Here is a 20,920-nt window from a genome sequence, read left to right as displayed (position 1 = left end):
TTGTTTTTATTTAATCTCATTTTAGCAGACAGTCCCTTTGTTGAAGTATAGCTTGAGGGCTGGGTAAATGTGTATGTTTAGTTTCCTCTTGTGCCTTGATGATACCATTCAAAAGGAATGGAGCACTGATTCCCCCACTTCATTCAGGTGTGTAGGGTAGAAGTTCAGCTCTCTTTTATTCTCTACTGACATTTCTCTGTGAAAGTGGAGCACTGATTTATACTGCCTCATTGTCTCCAAGTGGGTTTGTAAGCTCAGCTCCCTGCTCAACCCCATCGATGCTGGGGAAAGTGGAAGTGAAGGGCTGATTCTTACAACTGTATTGCTGTTGGGTGGGGTCAGAAACTCATATTCCCATTCAGACCCATTGACACTACCTCTGGAGGGGAATTGGATTGCAGCTACCTGCTTCTGTCAGGTGGAAAATAGAAGATCACTTCCATGGGTGAGGGACTGAAACTAGGAGAGGGTGTGGTTTTTTCACTGGTGTTTGGCTAAAGTAAGATGGGTGTTGTTGTAACACTTTTTTGTTGTTATACTACTCTTTCCCTAGTACTTTGGCTAGAGGGAACAGGCTTCTGGAAATTTTTGTTTGTGATAGTAGGCAGTTCTGCTTTAGAGACCCCATCACCCTATCATCAATGTAAGGGAAGACATAAGGAAAACCAGGGAACTTCTTGCTTATTATTTCTCAATCCCTGGTTTTTTAGACTGTCTGTCTTTTTCCTTCTACCTTTCAGTATCTTTGTATACCTGCTTGTTTTGTTATGCCCAGGGCTTTTAAATTATAAGAGGGAGGACTGGAGGTAATGGGACTATTCTATCTTTGCCAGACTTCCTTATCATTTATAAAATGGAAAAATCATTATATGCCTTCTTTATTATAGATCAGAGTTAGGAATAACATGATCTAGAATATGCAGCTTTTGGAAAAAATACTAAATGGTATTTGTTGTACCTTAGAATTCAAAAGCAGGAAGTGGGGGAAAGTCACAGATTACTTGGGATAATCCTAAAGAATTAGAAGTTTACATCCAGAAACTCCAAAATGCTGCTGAACGACTTGCAACTGAAAATCGAAAACTGAGAAAATGGCATACTACATTTTGTGAAAAGGTAATATTTTATTTATAAAATCAAATAATCTATGAATAGTTTTATTCAAAAGTAATTATGGTACAGTTTTTACAAACTTTTTATTTTGAAATAATTTTAGAAAACTTTTCTTTAGGAAAGTTGCAACGCTTGCCTTTACCCAGCCTCCCCTAATATTAACATTACATACCCATAATACAGTGATCAAAACCAGGAAATAGACTGTTTAGAATTTATGACTTTTTTCACTATCCTTTTTCTTTTTTTAAGGTCTGATCCAAGATTCTGCTTTGCATTTAGTTGTTGGGTCTCCATAGTCTCTTCTTCCTTAGTCTTTCCTTGTCTTTCATGACTGTGATAACTTTTGATGAATACTGTTCAGTTATTTTTGTACATCATCTCAGTTTAAATTTATATGATGTTTTCTCATGATTAGATTGGGGTTGTGCAATTTTGGCAGGAAAATTACAGAAGTGATGTTTTGCCTTTCTCAATGCATCATATCAGGAGTGTTACGTTTTATTATAGGCTAAACTAACTTGATCACTTTAAGATAGTTCTTCCAGCTTTCTCCCTGCAAAGTTACTATTTTTGGGGTGGTGCTTTGAGACTTATGCTTTTATTTTATTTTTTGCAGTAGGAGTAAGAGTAAAGTTTATTAAAAAGGAAAGAGAATGTACCTTAAAGAGGTTAATGCAGAGGTGCCCAAGGGAGGGACACACACCAAGTGGGTTGGGTTTAGCTCGCTTTGTAGGAAACCTTGTAGGTAGCCTTGTAGATAGCAGGTTTCCATAGTAATCTTTGAACAGCAGGTGTCTTCTTTCTGCAGATTCTCACAATGGCCTTTGGGCACCAGGAGTCTTCTTTGTTCTAGGAGGAGATAGCTAGTGGAATTCTTGATTTATTGTCACATATCTAAAATTTGTTTTTGAGTAGATGGTTAACAATGTTTATGCCTCTATGCTTCCTATCATTAACTAAGAATTTATGTTGGTCCCAGAATTTTACAAGCTTTTATGGTTTGGGGAGGTTTCAGTGTTTTGGAAATTTGGGGGGGGGTTAAGGGGAAATTTCTGTCCCAGGAAGTTTGCAGATCTGTATTAACTCTTTCAAGCTGAATAGAAGACCAGGAACCATGGCCTTTACCCCTTATTCTATCTTGCCTCAATTTCCCCCTGAAAGAGAAGAACACCCTCATTCTTAAGGGGTATTGAGGGGCGAAGATCTGTCTTCTGAAATTTCTTCTTGCTGTTTTAAGGGTTGTAGACACCACCTGCAAAGGTGTAAAACTCTTCCTCTGTGCTAGCGAGGTGGGAATGGGTTGGTCCTGGTCTGGAATGACTTTATATTCACGGGGTATGGAATGCTTATAGTCTATAGGAAACAAATTTGACAAGTATGATAAATATACATGGGCCAGAAACATAAGAATGAGAAGAAAAGGAATTAAAGGACCCAGAAAAGAGAGGATCCAAGAAATTAGATTAGATAAATATGGAAAAAGATTCCAGTTACTTCCAGCATTGCTTTTAATTCATTTTGATTGTTCCCAAAGATCCTGTATGTTTTCTTGAATTTTACCTGAGTGGTTGACATAAAAGCAGCACTCTTGTAAGAAGATGCAAGTTCCCCCATGTACTTCAGTGAGTGTATCCAAGCCTCGTTTGTTTTGGAGCACCACTGCTGCTAGGGATTCTGTTTGGGTCCCGAGAAGGCCTAGAGTTCATGCAGTGGATTCTACACTATGTGTGAGCTCTAAGGAGAGGTTGTCGTGGACTTGGTGGCTGGTAACAACTCCTCCTACACTGAGTCTGATGGCTGCAAGTGTGGTACCTAGTAAAAGAGGAATTAGGAGAGGAAATACACGTTTTGGTCAGAAGAACGCTGTAAAGGAGGAGAAAGGAACTGGGTTAGCATCTGGTAAATAGGATAGTTCTGAGCTAGCATAGGCTAAAGAACAAAAGCCAGTCCAATTGCTGGGTAAAGTTAGGTAGGTATTATTTCCACAGAGAAAGAATATGCTCTCATTTTTAACAGGTGGTAGTTCTTATGAATATTGATCTGCTTCGGCAGCAGCAGCGTTGGAAGGATGGACTACAAGAATTGAGAACTGGTTTAGCAAGTGTAGAGGCACAGGTAGAGTATGTTCTACTTTGTGTCTATGCTTTGAAATATGATCTCATCAGAATGTGAATGTATGAATTTGAGATGTTCATGAATGTTATCTTTGTAGATTTACTAGTAAATTCATAACTTTAGAATTCTTCAACTAAATTACATGTTAAGACCATAAATTAACAACACATTTACATTTAAAACAATGAAAATAAGTTTTTATTTCTCTTATGTAATGTCAGATCCCTCAATTCAGAATTTGTAGGTTTCCTGACCTGACACTTAAATACCTCTTTTTTTGTTTTTTTGTTCTCTTTTATGTGATTGTGACATCTCTAGAGACAAAGTAAAATTTAAGCAGAAGTCTAATGATTGAATTAATTCTAGATCAGTTTTTTCTTTCTTTTTTGTAAAATTTCAGTTCTCTGCACATTTTGATATAAGACATGATATATGTAAAAGTGACTAGCACAGTGCCTGCCTCATAGTAGGTGGTAATGGGATCTTAGTTGAATATGAGTTAGGTATCTTGCACATTTACATATATTTTTCAGTTCCTAGAACTTTAAGATAAAGGCAAAAGCTAAATATTAGAATCGATGTATTTATGGTTGTATGAAGGCAAAAGTGGGTAAACAATTCTGAGCATTCTAACCTTTCACATTTCTCTGGTTTAAAATAAGCAGTGGAATATATAGGAAGTAGGAAGGAAAGAGAAGAATTATACTTAGTAGGAAAAATAAACATTGTTCTTATTACTTTTTTCCCCAGCATCGTGAAGTATAAGTGTAAACTCCAATTATAAATTAACTTGATTTTAAATTTTTACTGATCTTTAGGTGTAAGAAAGATAAATACATAAGCATACATTTATGTTAGAAAGTTCTGGACCTTAAGATTAGAGGTCCAGAGGTCCTTTTCATATTTGATTAAATAAAAACTCTCAAACTGGAAGTGGCAGTTAAGAAGATGCATGTTTTAAGAGGCTTATTTAAAATAAGGTTTTTGCTTACACTTGTGCTTTATGTAATGTGAAAGTATAAATGAAAACTCTATTCTACCCCTAATTTTTAAATGATTTAAAATTTGAATGTAACATATTAGGGATTTCAAGCAAGTGACATGCATGCATGGAAGCAGCACTGGAATCATCAACTATACAAAGCTTTGGAACATCAGTATCAGATTGGATTGGAAGCACTTAATGAGAATCTGCCAGAAATAAATATAGACTTAACTTACAAGTAAGACTTTTTAACCTCTAATTTAATTTTTAATTTATAATTTTCAAATAATTTGTACTTTAAAGTTATTTATTTAATTTTAGACAAGGAAGATTGCAATTCAGGCCTCCCTTTGAAGAAATCCGGGCTAAATATTATAGAGAAATGAAAAGATTCATCAGCATTCCAAATCAGTTTAAGGGAGTTGGCGAGGCAGGAGATGAATCTATTTTTTCTATTATGATTGATAGAAATGCGAGTGGATTTCTAACTATTTTCAGCAAAGCAGAAGATCTGTTTAGAAGGTTGTCAGCTGTTTTACACCAACATAAGGTATAGAACGTAATTTTCCATCCTTTTGTCATATTTCATCTAGTTGGCTATATTAACATTAAATATACAAATTTATAGTTTATTTTGTATGGCATAAAATAAAAAATATGGTTAAATGGGAGAGCCAGAGTTGAGGATTCCACAACCTAGATTTATCCTCAGAAGGAAAAAAAGACAGATTTTTCTTTTTTTTTGTCTTTGAGTACTCTATAAGATTGAGAAACTAGTTTTTTTAAACTTTATTTTTTGGGTACACGATCCAGGCATTGAACCTAGGTCTCCCTCATGGCAGACAAGCATTCTACTGCTGAACCACTGGTGTACCCTTTTTTTAAGCTTTTAATTGTATCAATCTGAAATGTGATAAGATTCTGTCGTGCCGATTTTAATTAATTCCCCTCAAGAAAATATTTCCTTCTTTTAATTCTTCGGCTCAAGAGCGATCCATGGAAGGAAGCCTTCAGTTGTTAAAGAAATTGGGATATATATATATATATATTTGAGACATATCACTGAAGTGGCCATTCCTTAACAATACTGCATTGCTTTTTGCAGTATGGATTTTTAGAATTAGTTGAGTGAATCTGGATACTTTTGGATTTGTATCCTGCAAATCTAAATCACTTTATAGAAGTGATTCTGCCTTTGTAGGTTGTATACATCCAATTTGAGAGGAGAATCTAAAGAAGGGTTTTTACTGTCTCTTAAAACATTTTTTATGATCACTGCATTTTCCGTATTAGTTTATTTATGTTATGTTTTATCAATAATCCATGTTACTTTATGCTATTCATTCTTAGAATATTATGCAGTAATTATTATATCCCATTATTAAATAGAAATTTACTTGAATATCCCTTTTTTGCTCTCTTTTGTTGATCTTAATAGTTGGGTCCTGATCTTTTAAATATTAGCTTAAGTTATTTTTCTTTAATAATATGTTTTCATTATTTAAATAGGAATGGATTGTGATTGGACAAGTTGATATGGAAGTTCTTGTGGAAAAACATCTCTTTACTGTACACGATTGGGAGAAAAATTTTAAAGCACTGAAAATAAAAGGGAAAGAAGTAGAACGACTTCCAAGGTATTGGAGGTTAATGTAATACTTATGTACAATGACAGTTTTTGCCATGAGGTAGTAAGGATACTTCTTGGTGTTGAAGTTAAGCCAGTTTCCAACTTCTTCTAGATCTCAACTATCATTTTTGAGTACTGTCTGAGCAGAGCATTGCAGAGAATAAAATAAATTTCTCTTCTAGAGGATCTGCTAGCTGAGACTCATTTTGGTAGAATAGATTAGAGTAAAAGACTCCTGTCCAGATCTGGTGTGAGGGTCTGATTTTTGATATGTATAGCTACAGTATAAGTATGATCAGAAGCTGTGCTAAAGGCATCCTAAAGAATATAATGATAATGATATTCGACTCTGCTTCTGTACTGTTCTGCTTCTTTTTATTCCCTGGGAAAAACACAACATAGTGTTTTATTTAGGTATTGTCCTAAATGTGAATGAAATCTTCTGGGGGATATATCATAGCCCAGCTACTTGAGAATAGATCTTGTTACTATCTGAAATTCCCATCACTGGAAATATTTGATGTGATAAGTTATATAAAGGGCCTTGTTTAAATGTGCGTATATTTCTTACAAATGATAACATCACTTGTATTAATTCATTTGTTCATTTCTTTAACAAATATTTGGTGAGCATTCATAACTTGCAAAGCCTTCTGCTGGAGGGTCATAAAAAGATGATGACATTGTACCTGAGGTCGAGTTGCTTAGTCTCTGGTAGTACAATAAATCAAATAGATTGGATGATTAAGTCAAGCACAACCGGAGTTAAGTGTGGGCTCTGGAATTAAATGACTCTTACCAGCTGTGACATGGACAACCATTTAGACTCTGTGATCCTCAGTTTATCAACTTTGAAATAGTTATAACAAATAGTATTTATCTCATATAATTTTAGTGATTAAATGAGTAATTTTATGTAGAATACTGCTACAGTTCCCAATAAATGTTAATTCTTAATTATTTCTATTAATACCAGATAGAATAGTCTATATTCCATACTGAAGATTGAACTAGAGTACAAGGATTCAGAAGATGAACACATCCTATCCATTTAGGGCAAAATCAGGAAAGGTTTCATTAAGATAGTAACTCTTGAACTAGGAATTTGACAGGTAAAAATGAGAATGGAGGTTAGAACAGAGCCTCTCACAAGAGGGAATTGTATGACAAAAATATAGAGTTGATTATTTGAGAATCTGATCAGAATTAATGTTTTATTAGGGACTATAGGAAGATGATCCTGGAGAGGGAAAGATAAAGTATAAATTTGGAAGAGCTTTGTGCTGGTTTGTAAATTTATGTACCCTAGAAAAGCCGTGTTTTAATTCTGATCCAGTTTTTAGGGAGTAGCTCTTTGTTTTAACCTGATTTAGTACTGTAGGTTAGAAACTTTTGATTTGTTGATCTCCATGGAGGTGTGGAGATTATCTAATCAAACTGTGAGTATGACCTAGATGGAGATATGATTCCTCCCATTCAAGGTGGGTCTTGATCAGTTTACTGGAATCCTTTAAAAGAGAAACATTTTAGAGAGAGCCAGAAATGACAGAAGCCTCAGAAACAAAAGAGCCAACAGAAACTTCAGAGGAGATCTGACACAGATGTTGACATGTGGAAAACAGAGACATGGATATTTGGAGATGCTTGGAGCCCAGAAGCTTAACATCATGAGATGTTAAGCAAACCAGAATCTGGAGAGAGCCAAGGGAAGCCAAAAGATGAAAGGCAGCCCCGGAGAACCAAACTGAGGATCCTCCACAGGAACAGAGGCTGAAAGCAATGGACCCAAGGAGCAAGGGATCAGTAGATGCCAGCCACTTGACTACCCAGCTGACAGAAGTGTTCCTGACCTATTGGCCTTCCTTGATTTAAGATATCTTTCCCTGGATGCCTTAGTTTGAACATTTTCATGGCCTTAAAACTGTAAACGTGCAACTTATTAAACTCCCCTGCTTAAAAGCTGTTCCAGTTCTGGTATATTGCAATCCAGCAGCTTGCAAACTAACACAAACCTTAAATTCCAAAATAGAGAACTTGAATTTTATTTATTTAGAATGGTTAGCTATTTCAGGTTTCTGAATAGGTGTGTGCCAATATCAAAGCTGTACATTAGAGAAGTTAATTGGAAATAACATGTTGTAAGTGTAGAATAAAGAGATCCTGGAGGCAGAGATGCTTTTCTGAAGTGGTCCAAAAGTAATAATTAATTGAGTTAAGTGTTTGGTACTCAAAATGGAAAGGAGGAAATATTTTGAGAATTGAGAGATTTTATTTATTGGAGGGACATGAGAAGTGAGGGACAGAGAAGAGGCAAATCACTGGAGGGTTTGAGCTTGGATGATTGTGATAATGGTAGTACCATTAACACAAATTTGAAGTCGAAAAAAAAGGGTGCTTTTATAGAATGTGTGTGGGGAGATTCCCTTCTTTGTTGGGCCCTGCCATTGATCTCTTGTCAATTATTCTTTGACTTTATTCTGCCACCTCACTGCTCAAGGGTGTATACTGCTACCACTACTACTTTTGTCTTTTATGGGCAACAGCTTTCCTATTTATCCTTTTGTGCTGGTTTGAAAATATTATGTACCCCAGAAAAGCCACATTTTAATCCTGCTTTGATCTTGTGGGAGCAGCTGTTTCTTTTAATCCTGATTCAATAACTTAGACTGGAATCTTTTGATTAGATTATCCCCACAGAGAAGTGATACATCCAGTTGTGGGTGTGACCGTTGATTAGATGGAGATGTGACTCCCACCCATTCCAGGTGGGTCTTGATAAGTTTACTTAAATCCTTTAAAAGAGGAAGCATTTTAGAGAGGGCCAGAAATGACAGAAGCTTAAGAGCTGACAGAGAAAGTAGATCTAGATGCTTGGAGAACGGAAACTTCAGAGAACAAAGACACGGATGTTTGGAAATGCTTAGAGCCCAGCATACATCATCATGAGATGTTAAGCAAGTCAGAACCTGGACAGAGCCAAAGGAAGCCAAGATATGAAAGCCAGCCGCAGAGAAGTGAAGTGAGGAACCCCTGTAGAAACAGAGGCTGAAAGCAGTGGAGCCAAGGACCAGCAGATGACAGCCACCCAGCTGACAGAGGTGTTCCTGACCCATTGGCCTTCCTTGTATTAGGGTATCCTTCCATGGATGCTTTAGTTTGGACATTTTTATAGGCTTAGAACTGTAAACTTACAGCTTATTAAATTTCCCTTTTAAAAAGCCACTCCATTTCTGATATATTGCATTCCGACAGCATATAAACTAGAACACCTTCCCTGTCAAGACTAAACAAAACAAAAACAGTATTCCTGTCCTGTATTCCGTTTTTCATATCCTTGCTTCTTGCTGATAAATTAACCTTTATCCATGTAAGTTAATGCACAGGGACACACACACATTTATTTTAAGGGTTCCTTTTAGAAGATATGTTAAGAAGAGTCATATTGGTGTATTTCAGATTCTGTAGTGAGGAAATGATTTTTGGGTAGGCATCTTTGATATTCTACTGGGACATCTTCCCATTCTATCTGTGGTTAATGGAAATTCAGTTGGATATCAGTATTTCAATTGAAAGATGAATGCAGTTTTGCCCACAGTCAGTGAGTACAACTTCTTTGGTTTAGTTGTTTATGTTAATTCATCAGCAAAATACGGTATAATTATTTTTTTATGTTTTCAAAATCATCTGCCTTCATATATCAAGTATCAGAAGTCATGACTCCTTATGTATCAGGATTTCAGAAATCATGTAACTTAATATATCAGGCTCTTACCTTTTGGTGGTTATGAACTGGAATTTAAACTTATATAACTACTAGTGGGTGATTCAAAATAAACAAATAAAGCTTTAAAAGAAAATTTAATTTTTTAGCATGGAACTGTAACCATTTGACATAAACATTGCTTCCTGAGAATATCACCTGGCTGTATTCTTTAAAAAGGGCAAGTAGCTTTCTCAATAATCTTTCAGACCAAAATTTCCAGATTTTTTTTCTTGAACTTTGTATACTTTAAAATCAGTATGAGATTTTCCACAGATGAGTGAGGCTGGTTGAACTTCTCTTTGCTTGGAAATTACAATTTTAAGTGGACCATGCCAAGAATTAATTTTCTTAAAAATAGATGCATGTTCATTTTATAAATTTTATAACTTTTTTAAAATATAGAAAAGTACAAAGACAATCACTGTTAATATTTGATGGTTTTGAACATGTTTATACATATATTACAAAGTTTGGATCATATTGATCCTGCTGTTTTTTCAAACACAATTTTGTTAGTATCTTGCCATGTTATTACCTACTCCTCAATAATAGAATTAATTTTTAATGTGTCTACAATATCCCACTGAATGGATTAATAATAATTTATTTAGCCATTTTTATATTTAGTTTGTTTCTAGCTTTTTGCTGTTATATTTAATGTTTTGATAAAGATACTTGTATATAAATCTTGAAAACTCCTTTAGGATAATTTCTAAAGATGTAATTATTAAGACAAATAATATATATATTTTAAAATTATTTGATACCTATTTCTAAATTGCAATTCACAAAGGTTACATTATTTTATAGTCCCACCAACACTTCTAAGAATATTCCTTTTGCCTATACAATTGAAGATAAGAATTAGTGATTCATTAAAGTTCTGTCAATTTGATCAGTATAAATTGGTAAATACCAACTGTTTTATTTTCATGCTTTAATAACCTATATTCACTTTCTGTTTTTATTTTCTTTCTCTTATTCATATTCATATGCGGGATAATGAATTTATTTTATATACAGTGAAGTAAACAAATTTTATGCTATGGTAACTAGAGTGTTTATTTTAAAATATTCATATTGATACCTTAGTAATTCAAAATGTCCTATTTTTTAACCACACTTTTGTGATTAAAAATAATAGGACATTTTGAAATAAATGAAATGGAAACATTTAAAAGATCACAATATTTTAACTCAGGATGTGAAATATATTATTCAAAATCATTGTAATTTTATAATGAGACTCTTTTACTCTAATCTTTTCATCTTAAAATATGTCTATTGACATTTTTCAGTGCTGTCAAGGTGGATTGTTTAAATGTTAATTGCAACCCTGTGAAGACTGTGATTGATGATCTCATCCAGAAGCTGTTTGATTTACTTGTTCTTTCTTTGAGGAAGTCCATCCAGGGTAAATGTTTTTTTTTTTAACTTTAATTTTAATTTTGAAATTTTATTTTAGAGAAGTTGTGGGTTTACTGACCAATTATGAATAAAATACAGGATTCCCATACACCACCCCACCACCATCATTGCATTTGTGAGGAACATTTGTTACAATTGATAGCACTTTTTGTAAGTGAACTTATTGTTTCTTAACATTAGTTACCTTTGTTACAATTAGTGAAAAATTATAAAAATAGTGCTATTTATTATTGTCCCCCCAAAATTACATGTATTTTCTCCATATACCAGCCTATTATTAACACTTAGCAAGTGTTGTACATTTGCTATAATTCATGTAAAAACATTCTTATATTTGTACTGTAAATTATAGTCCATCTACAGTTAAGGTTCACTGTTATACAGTTCTGTGCTTTCTTTTAATTTTTATTTTAGTAACATCTAAGACCTAAAGTTTCCCCCTTTAACCACATTCACCTGTATAATTCAGTGCTGTTGATTATATTCACAGTAATGGAATATAGTGGATACCATCACTATCTTCCATTTCCAAATCTTTACAGCCAACCTAAATAGAAATTCTGGACAAATTAAGCATTAACTCTAACCCCAAACTATCCTCTGGTAATCTATATCCTAACTCCAAGAGTTTACTTACAATTTCTTCAGATCAGTGAGATCATACAATATTTATTTGTATCTGGCTTATTTTACTCAGCATAATATCCTCAAGGTTCATCCATGTTGTCGCATGAATCATGACTTCATTCCTTTTTTTTTTTTTTAAAGCAATATTCATGCACCATGGAATCCATCCAAAGTGTACAATCTGTGGCTTGCCTGAAATACAGAATTATATATTCATCACCATAGTCAATTTTAGAACTAGTTCATTACTCTAAAAAATAAAAAATCCAAAACCCCTTAGTCCCTTATGCTCTCTTACTGTTGACACTGAGGATTGGATTTATATCTTTTCTGTGTGTGTGAAAAATAACATATACAAAACAATAAATTTCAGAGCACACCTCAATAATTATAGAACAGATTTCAAAATTTGGTATGGGTTACAGTTCCACAATTTTAGGTTTTTCTTTCTAGTTTCTCCAAGACACTGGAGACTCAAAGAAATTTCAATATAATAATTCAGCAGTCATATTCCTTGGGTAGGATGAGTCTCTTGTAAGCAGCGTATAGATGGATCATATTTCTTAATCCATTCTGCCAATCGATATCTTTTGATTAGTGAATTTAGTCTGTTAACTTGCATTTCTTAAATCTTACCATCTTATTTTGGATTTTATTTGTCAGATTTGTATATTCTTTTCCCTCTTTCCCTTTTTATCCTTTAAGTTACCCTTGCTGGTAGTCGTCAATTCTGTGTCCTCCTCTAGCTCTCCCTCTTCTGTCTTTTGTTTTTTTGCAGCAGCCAGAACTCCCTTTAGTATTTCTTGTAGGGTGGTCTCTTGTTGACAAGTTCTCTCAGCCTTTGTCAGTCTGTGAAAATTTTAACATCTCTCTCACTTTTCAAGGACAGCTTGGCTGGAGAGTGATTCTTGGCTAAAGTCCTTCTCTTTTAAGATCTTAAATGTATCATACCACTGCCTTCTTGCCTCTGTAGTGCCTTTTGAATAGTCTGAACTCAATTTTATGTGATTTCCTTTGTATGTGGTGAGTCATTTTTCTCTTGCTGCGTTCAGGATTTTCTGCTTTTCTTTAACATTTGAGAGACTGATTAGTATGTGTCTTGGAATAGGCTTATTTGAATTTATTTTATTTGGTGTTCATGAGTTTCTTTAATTTGCATATTTGTGGCTTTTATAAGACTTGGGAAGTTTTCCCCTATTATCTCCTCAACTGGCATTCCTAGCCTTTTTCTCTTCTCCTTGTTGAACATTGATGTTTCTTATATTTGTGCGCTTCATGTTGCCCATCATTTCTGTGAAATGCAATTCAGTTTTGTCCATTATTCTTTCGTGCATTCAAATTCAATTGTCCTAACCTCTGGTTCTCTTATTCTTTCTTTTGTCTCTTCAAATTTGCTGTTGTGTGTCTGTAGTATATATTTTATTTGGTCTACAGTATCTTTCATTTCTGTGATATGTGCTGTTTTTCTGTCTTTTCTCTCAGATTCTTCTTTATGCTTTTCTAGTGTCTTCTTGATCTTCATTATGTCATTAGGCATCCAATGAATTTTTTTATTAATTAAAAAAATTAACTAACACAACATTTAGAAATCATTCCATTCTACATATGCAATCAGTAATTCTTAATATCATCACATAGATGTATGATCATCATTACTTAGTACATTTGCATCGATTTAGGAAAAGAACTAGCAAAACAACAGAAAAAGATATAGAATGATAATATAGAGAAAAAAATAAAAATAATAATAAAAATAAAAAATAAAAAATATAAAAAAGAAAAAAGGAAAAAAAACAAACACAGACAAACAAACAAACACAAAAAAACTATAGCTCAGATGCAGCTTCATTCAGTGTTTTAACATAATTACAATTAGGTAGTATTGTGCTGTCGATTTTTGAGTTTTTGTATCTAGTCCTGTTGCACAGTCTGTATCCCTTCAGCTCCAATTACCCATTATCTTACCCTGTTTCTAACTCCTGCTGGTCTCTGTTACCAATGACATATTCCAAGTTTATTCTCTAATGTTGGCTCACATCAGTGGGACCATACAGTATTTATCCTTTAGTTTTTGGCTAGACTCACTCAGCATAATGTTCTCTAGGTCCATCCATGTTATTACATGCTTCATAAGTTTATCCTGTCTTAAAGTTGCATAATATTCCATCGTATGTATATACCAGTTTGTTTAGCCACTCGTCTGTTGATGGACATTTTGGCTGTTTCCATCTCTTTGCAATTGTAAATAATGCTGCTATAAACATTAGTGTGCAAATGTCCGTTTGTGTCTTTACCCTTAAGTCCTTTGAGTAGATACCTAGCAATGGTATTGCTGGGTCGTATGGCAATTCTGTATTCAGTTTTTTGAGGAACCGCCAAACTGCCTTCCACATTGGTTGCACCATTTGACATTCCCACCAACAGTGGATAAGTGTGCCTCTTTCTTCACATCCTCTCCAGCACTTGTCATTTTCTGTTTTGTTGATAGTGGCCATTCTGGTGGGTGTGAGATGATATCTCATTGTGGTTTTGATTTGCATTTCTCTAATGGCCAGGGACATTGAGCATCTCTTCATGTGCCTCTTGGCCATCCGTATTTCCTCTTCTGGTAGGTGTCTGTTCAAGTCTTTTTCCCATTTTGTAATTGGGTTGGCTGTCTTTTTGTTGTTTAGTTGAACAATCTCTTTATAAATTCTGGATACTAGACCTTTATCTGATATGTCGTTTCCAAATATTGTCTCCCATTGTGTAGGCTGTCTTTCTACTTTCTTGATGAAGTTCTTTGATGCACAAAAGTGTTTAATTTTGAGGAGCTCCCATTTCTTTCTTTCTTTCTTCAGTGCTCTTGCTTTAGGTTTAAGGTCCATAAAACCGCCTCCAGTTGTAAGATTCATAAGATATCTCCCTACATTTTCCTCTAACTGTTTTATGGTCTTAGACCTAATGTTTAGATCTTTGATCCATTTTGAGTTAACTTTTGTATAGGGTGTGAGATACGGGTCCTCTTTCTTTCTTTTGCACATGGATATCCAGTTCTCTAGGCACCATTTATTGAAGAGACAGTTCTGTCCCAGGTGAGTTGGCTTGACTGCCTTATCAAAGATCAAATGTCCATAGATGAGAGGGTCTATATCTGAGCACTCTATTCGATTCCATTGGTTGATATATCTATTTTTATGCCAGTACCATGCTGTTTTGACCACTGTGGCTTCATAATATGCCTTGAAGTCCGGCAGCTTGAGACCTCCAGCTTCGTTTTTTTTCCTCAAGATACTTTTAGCAATTCGGGGCACCCTGCCCTTCCAGATAAATTTGCTTATTGGTTTTTCTATTTCTGAAAAATAAGTTTTTGGGATTTTGATTGGTATTGCATTGAATCTGTAAATCAATTTAGGTAGGATTGACATCTTAACTATATTTAGTCTTCCAATCGATGAACACGGTATGCCTTTCCATCTATTTAGGTCTTCTGTGATTTCTTTTAACAGTTTTTTGTAGTTTTCTTTGTATAGGTCTTTTGTCTATTTAGTTAAATTTATTCCGAAGTATTTTATGGTTTTAGTTGCAATTGTAAATGGAATTCATTTCTTGATTTCCCCCTCAGCTTGTTTATTGCTAGTGTATAGAAACACTACAGATTTTTGAATGTTGATCTTGTACCTGCTACTTTGCTGTACTCATTTATTAGCTCTAGGAGTTTCGTTGTGGATTTTTCCGGGTTTTCGACATATAGTATCATATCGTCTGCAAACAGTGATAGTTTTACTTCTTCCTTTCCAATTTTGATGCCTTGTATTTTTTTTTCTTGTCTAATTGCTCTGGCTAGAACCTCCAACACGATGTTGAATAATAGTGGTGATAATGGACATCATTGTCTTGTTTCTGATCTTAGGGGGAAAGTTTTCAATTTTTCCCCATTGAAGATGATATTAGCTGTGGGTTTTTCATATATTCCCTCTATCATTTTAAGGAAGTTTCCTTGTATTCCTGTCCTTTGAAGTGTTTTCAACAGGAAAGGATGTTGAATCTTGTCAAATGCCTTCTCTGCATCAATTGAGATGATCATGTGATTTTTCTGCTTTGATTTGTTGATATGGTGTATTACATTAATTGATTTTCTTATGTTGAACCATCCTTGCATACCTGGGATGAATCCTACTTGGTCCTGATGTATAATTCTTTTAATGTGTTGCTGGATTCGATTTGCTAGAATTTTGTTGAGGATTTTTGCATCTATATTCATTAGAGAGATTGGTCTGTAGTTTTCTTTTTTTGTAATATCTTTGCCTGGTTTTGGAATGAGGGTGATGTTGGCTTCATAGAATGAATTAGGTAGGTTTCCCTCCACTTTGATTTTTTTGAAGAGTTTGAACAGAGTTGGTACTAATTCTTTCTGGAATGTTTGATAGAATTCACATGTGAAGCCGTCTGGTCCTGGACTTTTCTTTTGGGAAGCTTTTGAATGACTGATTCAATTTCTTTACTTGTGATTGGTTTGTTGAGGTCGTCTTTTTCTTCTTGAGTCAAAGTTGGTTGTTCATGCCTTTCTAGGAACTTGTCCATTTCATCTACATTGCTGTATTTATTAGCGTAAAGTTGTTCATAGTATCCTGTTATTTCTGTGAGGTCAGTGGTTATTTCTCCTCTTCCATTTCTGATCTTATTTATTTGCGTCCTCTCTCTTCTTCTTTTAGTCATTCTTGCTAAGGGCCCATCAATCTTGTTGATTTTCTCATAGAACCAACTTCTGGTCTTATTGATTTTCTCTATTGTTTTCATGTTTTCAATTTCATTTATTTCTGCTCTAATCTTTGTTATTTCTTTCCTTTGCTTGCTTTGAGGTTAGTTTGCTGTTCTTTCTCCAGTTCTTCCAAGTGGACAGTTAATTCCCGAATTTTTGCCCTTTCTTCTTTTCTGATAAAGGCATTTAGGGCAATAAATTTCCCTCTTAGCACTGCCTTTGCTGCGTCCCATAGGTTTTGATATGTTGTGTTCTCATTTTCATTCACCTCGAGATATTTACTAATTTCTCTTGTAATTTCTTCCTTGACCCACTGGTTGTTTAAGAATGTGTTGTTGAGCCTCCATGTATTTGTGAATTTTCTGGCACTGTGCCTATTATTGATTTTCAACTTCATTTCTTTATGATCCGAGAAAGTGTTGTGTATGATTTCAATCTTTTTAAATTTGTTGAGACTTGCTTTGTGACCCAGCATATGGTCTATCTTTGAGAATGATCCATGAGCACTTGAGAAAAAGATGTATCCTGCTGTTGTGGGGTGTAATGTCCTATAAATGTCTGTTAAGTCTAGCTCATTTATTGTAATATTCAAATTCTCAGTTTCTTTATTGATCCTCTGTCTAGATGTTCTATCCATTGATGAGAGTGGCGAATTGAAGTCTCCAACTATTATGGTAGATGTGTCTATTTCCCTTAGTAATTGCAGTGTATTCCTCACGTATTTTGGGGCATTCTGATTCGGTGCGTAAATATTTATGTTTGTTATGTCTTCTTGTTTAATTGTTCCTTTTATTAGTAGATAGTATCCTTCTTTGTCTCTTTTCACTGTTTTACATTTGAAGTCTAATTTGTTGGATATTAGTATAGCTACTCCTGCTCTTTTCTGGTTGTTATTTGCATGAAATATCTTTTCCCAACCTTTCACTTTCAGCCTATGTTTATCTTTGGGTCTAAGATGTGTTTCCTGTAGACAGCATATAGAAGGATCCTGTTTTTTAATCCATTCTGCCAGTCTATGTCTTTTGATTGGGGAATTCAGTCCATTAATATTTAGTGTTATTACTGTTTGGGTAATATTTCCTCTATTATTTTGCCTTTTATATTATATATATCATATCTGATTTTCCTTCTTTCTGCACTCTTCTCCATACCTCTCTCTTCTGTCTTTTCGTATCTGACTTTAGTGCTCCCTTTAGTATTTCTTGCAGAGCTGGTCTCTTGGTCACAAATTCTCTCAGTGACTTTTTGTGTGAGAATGTTTTAATTTCTCCCTCATTTTTGAAGGACAGTTTTGCTGGATATAGAAGTCTTGGTTGGCAGTTTTTCTCTTTTAGTAATTTAAATATATCATCCCACTGTCTTCTTGCTTCCATGGTTTCTGCTGAAAAATCAACACATAGTCTTATTGGGTTTCCCTTGTATGTGATGGATTGTTTTTCTCTTGCTGCTTTCAAGATCCTCTCTTTTTCTTTGACCTCTGACATTCTAAAAAGTATGTGTCTTGGAGAATGCCTATTTGGATCTATTCTCTTTGGGGTGCGCTGCACTTCTTGGATCTGTAATTTTAGGTCTTTCCTAAGAGTTGGGAAATTTTCAGTGATAATTTCTTCCATTAGTTTTTCTCCTCCTTTTCCCTTCTCTTCTCCTTCTGGGACACCCACAACACGTATATTTGTGCACTTCATGTTATCATTCAATCCCCTGAGCTCCTCAATTTTTTCCATTCTTTTCCCTATAATTTCTGTTTCTTTTTGGATATCAGATGTTCCATCCTCCAGATCACTAATTCTAGCCTCTGTCTCTTTAAATCTACCATTGTAGGTTTCCATTGTTTTTTTTCATCTTTTCTACTGTATCTTTCATTCCCATAAGTTCTGTGATTTGTTTTTTCAGACTTTCCATTTCTTCTTTTTGTTCATCCCATGCCTTCTTCATGTCCTCCCTCAATTTATTGATTTGGTTTTTGGAGAGGTTTTCCATTTGTGTTCGTATATTCTGCATTAGTTGTCTCAGCTCCTGTATCTCATTTGAGCTATTGGTTTGTTCCTTTGACTGGGCCATATCTTCAGTATTCCTGGTGTGATTTGTTATTTTTTGCTGGCGTCTGGGCATTTAATCAGATTTCCCTGAGTGTGGGACCCAGCAGGTTGAAAGACTTTCCTGTGAAGTCTCTGGACTCTGTTTTTCTTATCCTGCCCAGTATATGGTTCTTGACTGTCTGTGGGTCCCACCAGCAAAAGATGTTGTGGCTCCTTTAACTTTGGAAGACTCTCGCTGATGAGTGTGTGGTGGAGACAGAGAAAAGATTGTAGGTTGGTTTTAATGGCTTCAAATTGTCAAGTCCTGGGATCTGAATTCCTTGAGAGAGGGATTCCACCTGTGTTGCGTTTCATCCCTCCTGCGGGGAAGGTTCAGGTGGTAGAGAGCCCTGAAAGCAACCTGTTTCTGTGTTCGGGGCAGTTGCAACCTGTGTAATCCCAGCGCTGAGCCCAGAGGCAACCAAGCCTCCATAGAAACAGCTGCAGAGGCTCTGTTTCGCCCCCTTTCCTCTTTTTCAGTTAGCCCAATAGGAGACTTCTGCCTTGATCAGTGTCACCTGAACTGAGGGCCTATTTTTAGTAGTTAGAAGTTGTTCATTAATTCCACTATTGGTGGTAGCTTGGGATCAGTCTCTACTACTGTTGGAGACTCTTTCCTTTCCCTCCGGGAAGTCGCCTGTGGGGGAGGGGCACCGGCTGCCGTGGCTTGGGGAACTGCTGATCCGAGGCTCCCAGCCGGCCCGGGAAGCCGCGTGTGTGGGAGGGGCTCCAGTTGCCGGCCGCCGCGGCTTGAGGAACCGCTGATCCGAGGCTCTCAGCCGGCCTGGAAAGCCGTGTGTGTGGGAAGGGTGCCGCGGCTTGGGGAACCGCTGATCCGAGCCTCCCAGCCAGCCCGGGAAGCCGCATGTGTGGGAGGGGCTCCAGTTGCCATGGCCCAGGGAACCGCTGATCCAAGGCTCCCAGCCGACCCGGGAAGCTGCGTGTGTGGGAGGGACTCCGGTTGCCGGCTGCCGCGGCTTGGGGAACCACCAATCCGAGACTCCCAGCCAGCCCGGGAAGCCGCGTGTGTGGGAGGGGCGCTGCGGCCCGGGAAACCGCTGATGCGAGGCTCCTAGCCGGCCCGGGAAGCCACGCGTGTGGGAGGGGCTCCGGCCGCCACGGCCCGTGAAACCGCCGATCCAAGGCTCCCAGCCGGCCCGGGAAGGAGGGAGGGAGGGAGGGGCTCCGGCCCCCAGCCGCCGTGGCCCGGGAAAGCGTGTGTCACTTGGCAACCTCACTGCAGTGGAGTCTCCCAGCTGGTCCAGTCATCCCAGATTGGGGTACACTGTGTGTCTGGTCTGTGTCGCGGCTCCGGGAGCTGTTCTGTACTGATTCTAGTTATCTAGTAGTTGTTCTGGAGGAGGAAGTAAGATGCGTGCACCCTACAAAGCCGCCATCTTCTCCGGAAGTCTCCGTTTAATATCTTGATAGGGTTACTTTGGAAGTTGATTTCCCCCTGCGTTCGGGGCAGTTGCAACCTGTGGTTTTCTATTTGTGGGATGGGCATGGAGTGGGACATGAGGCAGGGTGCACCAGGTGGGGGCGAGACATGGCACAGGGCTAGGCACAAGGCGGTGATGCTATACTGGTATTGGGTTGTGGTTGTGGGTGGACAGTGAGGAACCATGGGATCAGGGTACAGCTCGGGCAGTTCTTGCAGTGCGTGGGCAGGGTACAGTGTGAGGGACACTGAGGTAGGATGCCATGGGAGGCAGATTGTGGGGTTTGTGGGCTGCGTGGAGCACCTGGGGTGAGTGGGGGGGTCATGGCATGGGGAACAGGAGGGTGGGATGAGGGGGTTGGAGGGTATGGGCACGTGGGTATGGCATGTTCAAGGAGCATGGCTTAACTTCCTTCATTGTACCTGCCTCCCTGTCTGTGAACTTCTGAGGGCTCCCGGAATAAGAATAAGAACAAAAATAAAAATAAAAGGATACCCAAAACATCCCATACCCCTGACCCCCCTATTATTTGTTTAATTTTTGTCCTTATTTTTTTACTCATCTTTTCATACACAGAATAAAAGATATGTCAGCTACAAGGTTTTACAATCTCATGGTCACACTGTAAAAGTTAAGTAGTTATGTATCATCTTCAGTACACAAGGCTACTGGATTACAGTTCAGCAGTTTCAGGTATTTCTTTCTAGCTATTCTAAACCACTAAAGATTTATCTATATAATGCATAAGAATGAACTCCAGAATGACCTCTTGACTCTATTTGAAATTTCTCATTCCCTGAAACTTTGCTTCATTTTTCTTCCTCATTTTGCTTAAGAAGGCTTTCTTAAGCCCATGATGCTAGGTTCAGGCTCATCCTCAGCAATCATGTCCTATGTTACCAGGGAGATTTATCTCCCTGTGAGTCATGTCTCACGTAGAAGGAGAGCAGTGAGTTTACCTGCCAAAATGGCTTAGAGATACCATAGTTGAGCAA

At 36.8% G+C, this 20,920-nt stretch overlaps 1 protein-coding gene across 2 annotated transcripts in view; it reads left to right on the top strand.

The window, feature by feature from the left end:
- The window catches only part of DYNC2H1 (dynein cytoplasmic 2 heavy chain 1), a 522,264-nt gene that overhangs the window by 65,146 nt on the left and 436,198 nt on the right, over positions 1 to 20,920 (top strand). For both annotated transcript variants that reach the window (XM_077113112.1, XM_077113111.1), the window contains exons 14-19: positions 964 to 1,116; positions 3,133 to 3,231; positions 4,315 to 4,454; positions 4,538 to 4,766; positions 5,726 to 5,853; positions 10,908 to 11,023. In XM_077113112.1, the coding sequence (XP_076969227.1) occupies positions 964 to 1,116; positions 3,133 to 3,231; positions 4,315 to 4,454; positions 4,538 to 4,766; positions 5,726 to 5,853; positions 10,908 to 11,023 (865 nt within the window). The remainder of the gene's footprint in view (positions 1 to 963; positions 1,117 to 3,132; positions 3,232 to 4,314; positions 4,455 to 4,537; positions 4,767 to 5,725; positions 5,854 to 10,907; positions 11,024 to 20,920) is intronic.

The sequence above is a fragment of the Tamandua tetradactyla genome, chromosome 8 (genome assembly GCF_023851605.1).
Source record: "Tamandua tetradactyla isolate mTamTet1 chromosome 8, mTamTet1.pri, whole genome shotgun sequence".
In the NCBI taxonomy this organism is placed as follows: domain Eukaryota; kingdom Metazoa; phylum Chordata; class Mammalia; order Pilosa; family Myrmecophagidae; genus Tamandua; species Tamandua tetradactyla.
This window is presented reverse-complemented; position numbering and strand designations above follow the sequence as displayed.